This window comes from Saccopteryx bilineata, chromosome 6 (genome assembly GCF_036850765.1).
Source record: "Saccopteryx bilineata isolate mSacBil1 chromosome 6, mSacBil1_pri_phased_curated, whole genome shotgun sequence".
NCBI classification, from domain to species: domain Eukaryota; kingdom Metazoa; phylum Chordata; class Mammalia; order Chiroptera; family Emballonuridae; genus Saccopteryx; species Saccopteryx bilineata.
The window spans coordinates 211122805-211129083 of record NC_089495.1 but is presented as its reverse complement, the minus strand read 5'-3'; the positions used below and the strand labels follow the sequence as shown (position 1 = coordinate 211129083).

Below are 6279 nucleotides of genomic sequence, written 5' to 3'. Positions count from 1 at the left end.
GCCAGGTGGATCCCGGTAAGGCACATGCAGGAGTCTGTCTGTCTCCCCACTTCTCACTTCTGGGGGTGGGGGAGACCTCCAGGTTTTTATGGGAACCTGGTTGAAGCTACCTAAATAAAATGTGAGGAGAATGGAGAAAGGCCTCTCAAGAAAAGATGGACTTGGGCTGAGTATTGAATGATGTGAACTAATCTAGACACAGAGTCCAACATCAAGTAGCAAGTTCTGTGATATAAACAGAACCTGATTTAGTTTAGAGAAGCTAGAGGTCACTGGGTTTTATGGCCAATCAGGGTGAAGGTTACATCTCCAATTGGCTTTGGAAAATGGTATTAGGCAGGATGAGCACCGTAAGCAGGACATGGACATTGGAAGTCATATGACATTGTGACATGCTCAGACAGTGGAGAGAAGGTTCTCCAGGAGCACTGTGGGAGTGGGCGACATTGGAGCCCGAGTGTCAGGTGCAGAGCTGGACATGGATCTGAGAGGTAGTAAGAACTCATCACCTGTGGGTTTCTTTTCTTTCATCTGCCTCAATCCCAGGTATGTGAACTGTGCCCGGGATGATGAAGAGCAAAACCTGGTGGCCTTTCAGTATCGCAGGCAGATTTTCTACCGAACCTGCCGGGTCATCAGGCCAGACTGTGAGCTGCTAGTCTGGCATGGTGACAAGTATGGCCAGAAGCTGGGCATCAAGTGCATCAGCAAGTGGAAGAGAGAGCTCGCAGCAGCTAGAGGTGGGCACAACTGCTCTTCAAAATGAAAAGAAATAACTCACCTTAGAAATTTTCATGGTATACTCTAAAGTCAGTAAGATTTCAAATCAGATGCTTTAGAAATGAAGGATTCATTTCATATGCCTTTGATTCTTAGGAAAAATCTTTATATTTTTTACTTTTGATTTAATTTTTTTATGTGAGAGGAGGGGAGATAGACAGATTCCTTCATGTGCCCCAACCAATATCCACCCAGCAACCCCAGTATGAAGCCATGCTCAGACTAGCCGAGCTATCCTCAGTGCCGGAGGTCAACACTTGAACCAACTGAGTTATTGGGCTGATGCTTGAACCAACTGAGGCACTGGTTCTGGCAGGGGAAGAGAGAGAGAACGGAGAGAGGGAGGGGAAAAGAAACAGATAGTCACTTCTCATTTGTGCCCTGACTGAGGATTGAACCTGGACTTCCACATGCCAGGCCAACACTCTGTCCACTGAGAAACTGTCCAGGGCCTGTTTTCTGAGGGCCACTACTGTCTAGCATACAGGGTAAGAGCAGATGTCGGATAGATGCCCAGCAGCCTGGAAATGCAGTGCTGTGATCCAAGCTGAGACACTGGGGACCTTCCTGAGTGAGGTGGGACAATGGTGCTGTTCTCAGCTACTGGGTGGCTTTTTCTCTAAGATTTGCTTTGTTAATTTTTGTAAAATACACTTCAGTGGGGAATCCTCTCAGAGATTACTTCATCTCCAAGTGAGAGAGGATGGTGGATTAGCTAGAGAGGGATAGGAGTCAGGCATGTAAGAAGTATGGTTGGGGGCCCTGGCTGGTTAGCTCAGTTGGTTATAGCATCATTCTGTAATACCAAGGTTGAGCCCGGGTCAGGGCACATACGAGAAATGACCAATGACTGCATGTCTAGGTAGAAAAATGAATAAATGCCTTTATCTCTCTCTCTCTCTCTCTCTCTCTCTCCTTCTTCTTTTTCTTCTTCTACTTCTTCTTCCTCCTCCTCTCTTTGTGTCTCTCAAAATCAATCAATTTTTAAAAAGTATCGTTGGGGATATATTTTGAAACAGGAATTCCCATTGTATATGAAATGGGCTGACACTAAATGAAATCAAGTATGAATATTTGGTGTGAGGCTTGAGGAAGGACATATTTTCAGTTTATCATCTGTCAGAAACTATGAGGGAAGCAATTCCTAATTGGGGCCAGTGGTCTTTCTAAACAACTGTGTTAAAAGCTACGTGTATATAAGAAAGGTCAGCATTGTTCCACCCATACAAGGGGTGAAACAGCCCCTGATGCTACTTGACAGTCCCTCATCTGGCAATGTGTAAAAAGGACCCTTGATATGGGCTTTCTGGATTTGTAAAGAAGATATAGTACATAAAAATTAAAAGATAAAACAGACTGTAAAGAAACACTTTGTGGCCTGACCAGGCGGTGGTACAGTGGATAGAGCGTCGGACTGGGATGCAGAGGACCCAGGTTCGAGACCCCAAGGTCGCCAGCTTGAGCGCCAGCTCATCTGGTTTGAGCAAAAAAAAGCCCACCAGCTTAAACCCAAGGTCGCTGGCTCCAGCAAAGGGTTACTCAGTCTACTGAAGGCCCGCAGTCAAGGCACATATGAGAAAGCAATCAATGAACAACTAAGGTGTTGCAATGCGCAATGAAAAACTAATGATTGATGCTTCTCATCTCTCTCCGTTCCTGTCTGTCCCTGTCTATTCCTCTCTCTGACTCTCTCTTTCTGTCTCTGTAAAAAAAAAAAAAGAAAAAGAAACACTTTGTGGAAGACAGAGATTATACGGTCAAACCCATAAGAATGACTCATGGGAGAAGTCTTAACATCAGACAAAACATATGACTCATGCAGCCGTATCAACCTCTACCCTGACCAAAATTTACTCTTTCAGCAGAACCAAAGCCAGAGATACACATGTGTCCTTCCTGCTCTCTGGTCTTCTCCAGTCAGAAATTCCTCACCCAACACATGGGACGCAGTCACTGCCCTCAGATTCTCCTAGGAACATCTACAAGAAAACAGCTGCAATCAGAGGATCCCTGCCCAGAGGATCCAAGTCAGCAGCAGCAACATACTGATACACACAACTGGGATGACAAAGCTGAAGGTCAAGAGGTCAAAGAAAAGTCCAGGCTTTTGCTTAAAAGGCCCAGGCAGAAGAGGATTTCAAAGACCTTTTTCAAACCTTGTAAAGGACACATGGGAAGCTCTAGTGAGCAAGAGAGAATGATGCAGGAAGTGCCCAGCACAGGCCAGGAAGTAAATTCAGTGGACACAGGCAAAGTATCAATGGGAGTAGGAATGTCAAGAATTGTTGCTGTCAAGTATGGAGAGTGTGGGCAAGACTTTGAAGATAAGTCACATATTCTCAGACACCACAGGACACACTCAGAGGAGAAGCCCTATGTTTGCAGGGAGTGTGAGCGAGGCTTTACACAGAAGTCAAATCTCCTCAGACACCAGAGGACACACTCAGGAGAGAAGCCCTATGTTTGCAGAGAGTGTGAGCGAGGCTTTGAGTGGAAGGCAGATCTCCTCATACACCAGAGGACACACTCAGGGGAGAAGCCCTATATTTGCAGGGAGTGTGAGAGAGGCTTTGCATGTAAGTCATATCTCCTCGGACACCAGAGAACACATTCAGGGGAGAAACCCTATGTTTGCAGGAATGAGAACGAGGCTTTGCATGGAAGTCACATCTCCTCATACACCAGAGGACACACTTAGGGCATAAGCCCTATGTTTGCAGGGAGTGTGAACGAGGCTTTGCAAAGAAGTCAGATCTCCTCAAACACCAGAGGACACACTCAGGGGAGAAGCCCTATGTTTGCAGGGAGTGTGAGAGAGGCTTTGCACGGAAGTCTCATCTCCTCATACACCAGAGGACACACTCAGGGGAGAAGCCCTATGTTTGCAGGGAGTGTGAGAGAGGCTTTGCACGGAAGTCACATCTCCTCAGACACCAGAGGATACATTCAGGGGAGAAGCCCTATATTTGCAGGGAGTGTGAGCAAGGCTTTACACGGAAGTCAGGTCTCCTCATACACCAGAGGACACACTTAGGGCAGAAGCCCTATGTTTGCAGAGAGTGTGAACGAGGCTTTGCACAGAAGTCACATCTCCTCATACACCAGAGGATACACTCAGGGGAGAAGCCCTATGTTTGCAGGGAGTGTGAGAGAGGCTTTGCACGTAAGTCTCAACTCCTCAGACACCAGAGGATACATTCAGGGGAGAAGCCCTATATTTGCAAGGAGTGTGAACGAGGTTTTGCATGGAAGTCAGGTCTCCTCATACACCAGAGGACACACTTAGGGCAGAAGCCCTATGTTTGCAGGGAGTGTGAACAAGGCTTTGCACAGAAGTCAGATCTCCTCAAACACCAGAGGACACACTCAGGGGAGAAGCCCTATGTTTGCAGGGAGTGTGAGAGAGGCTTTGCACAGAAGTCAGATCTCCTCAAACACCAGAGGACACACTCAGGGGAGAAGCCCTATGTTTGCAGGGAGTGTGAGAGAGGCTTTGCACGTAAGTCACATCTCCTCAGACACCAGAGGATACATTCAGGGGAGAAGCCCTATATTTGCAAGGAGTGTGAACGAGGCTTTGCATGGAAGTCAAGTCTCCTCATACACCAGAGGACACACTTAGGGCATAAGCCCTATGTTTGCAGGGAGTGTGAACGAGGCTTTGCAAAGAACACACTCAGGGGAGAAGCCCTATGTTTGCAGGGAGTGTGAGAGAGGCTTTGCACGTAAGTCTCATCTCCTCAGACACCAGAGGATACATTCAGGGGAGAAGCCCTATATTTGCAAGGAGTGTGAACGAGGCTTTGCATGGAAGTCAGGTCTCCTCATACACCAGAGGACACACTTAGGGCAGAAGCCCTATGTTTGCAGAGAGTGTGAACAAGGCTTTGCACAGAAGTCAGATCTCCTCAAACACCAGAGGACACACTCAGGGGAGAAGCCCTATGTTTGCAGGGAGTGTGAGAGAGGCTTTGCACGTAAGTCACAGCTCCTCATACACCAGAGGACACACTCAGGGGAGAAGCCCTATGTTTGCAGGGAGTGTGAGAGAGGCTTTGCACGGAAGTCACATCTCCTCAGACACCAGAGGACACATTCAGGGGAGAAGCCCTATATTTGCAAGGAATGTGAACAAGGCTTTACACAGAAGTCAAGTCTCCTCATACACCAGAGGACACACTTAGGGCAGAAGCCCTATGTTTGCAAGGAGTGTGAACGAGGCTTTGCACAGAAGTCAGATCTCCTCATACACCAGAGGACACACTCAGGGGAGAAGCCCTATGTTTGCAGGGAGTGTGAGAGAGGCTTTGCACGTAAGTCACATCTCCTCAGACACCAGAGGACACATTCAGGGGAGAAGCCCTATATTTGCAGGGAGTGTGAACGAGGCTTTGCATGGAAGTCAGGTCTCCTCATACACCAGAGGACACACTTAGGGCAGAAGCCCTATGTTTGCAGGGAGTGTGAACGAGGCTTTGCACAGAAGTCACATCTCCTCATACACCAGAGGACACACTCAGGGGAGAAGCCCTATGTTTGCAGGGAGTGTGAGAGAGGCTTTGCACGTAAGTCACATCTCCTCAGACACCAGAGGACACATTCAGGGGAGAAGCCCTATGTTTGCAGGGTGTGTGAGCAAGGCTTTGCACGGAAGTCACAACTCCTCATACACCAGAGAAAACACTCAGGGGAGAAGCCTTATGTTTGCAAAGAGTGTAGTGAGTTATTAGCATAAAATTGCATCTCCACAGTCATAGCTGTTACATGGGTCATATCCCACCTCTGAAGAGACTTCAGAAGGAGTCTATTGACCACTTCCCTCCCAAGAGTGTATGTAATACAGAAGTAACTGGTTAAACAAATTCTTCACTTTCATAACAAGAGATGAGCTAGACAAACAGTTCCTTAAGTGCTATGGGAATGTCAACACCAATCTCCTCCATGGTATCTTGGCCTCTGGTTCTAATAAATCTTATCTTCATAAAACTTTGAAGCTCACATACCTCATTCCCCCTTTCACTGGAACCAGAGTTCCAGGAGAGCCACAGAGAACTCACACTGTCATGCATAGAAACTCAACAACTGGAAATGTGGAAGTCTGGAGTCAATCTACTTAGCTTACTGCCCAGGGAGAGATTTGAGACAGACTCACCAGGAAAGGAATTTCCTTGACTCCCAGGAAGTGGAGCCTTTTCTCCTAGTAGGCTCACAACCCTCCTCCCTGGGCTTCTCTTGGCTTCTGTCATGATTTCCTCTGACCTCTGTGTCTCAGTGGTGCAAACCAGGGAAGAACATGTGCATGTGCATGTCTGTACCTGGCTCAGTCTGGGCACCTGGTCTCTCTCATTCTCTCCTCACTGGCCTCTACAGGGTGAGCATCTCATGGTGATACCACATGGATCATTCAATAGTTGCTTTGAATCTCAGCTCTGCCCTCACCAGCTGTGCAATCTAAGGCAAGATTCTCAACTTCCATTTTTCTGTATTTTAATCTATAAA

At 47.3% G+C, this 6279-nt stretch overlaps 1 protein-coding gene across 1 annotated transcript; it reads left to right on the top strand.

Annotated features, from left to right (window-relative positions):
• The first annotated feature begins 3052 nt into the window (after nucleotides 1-3052).
• LOC136309459 (zinc finger protein 337-like) lies at nucleotides 3053-5515 on the top strand. Its single transcript, XM_066237596.1, has 3 exons — nucleotides 3053-3263; nucleotides 3515-4270; nucleotides 4665-5515. Exons 1-3 carry the CDS (start codon nucleotides 3053-3055, stop codon nucleotides 5513-5515), a joined length of 1818 nt encoding a protein of 605 aa, XP_066093693.1.
• Nucleotides 5516-6279: the final 764 nt, after the last annotated feature.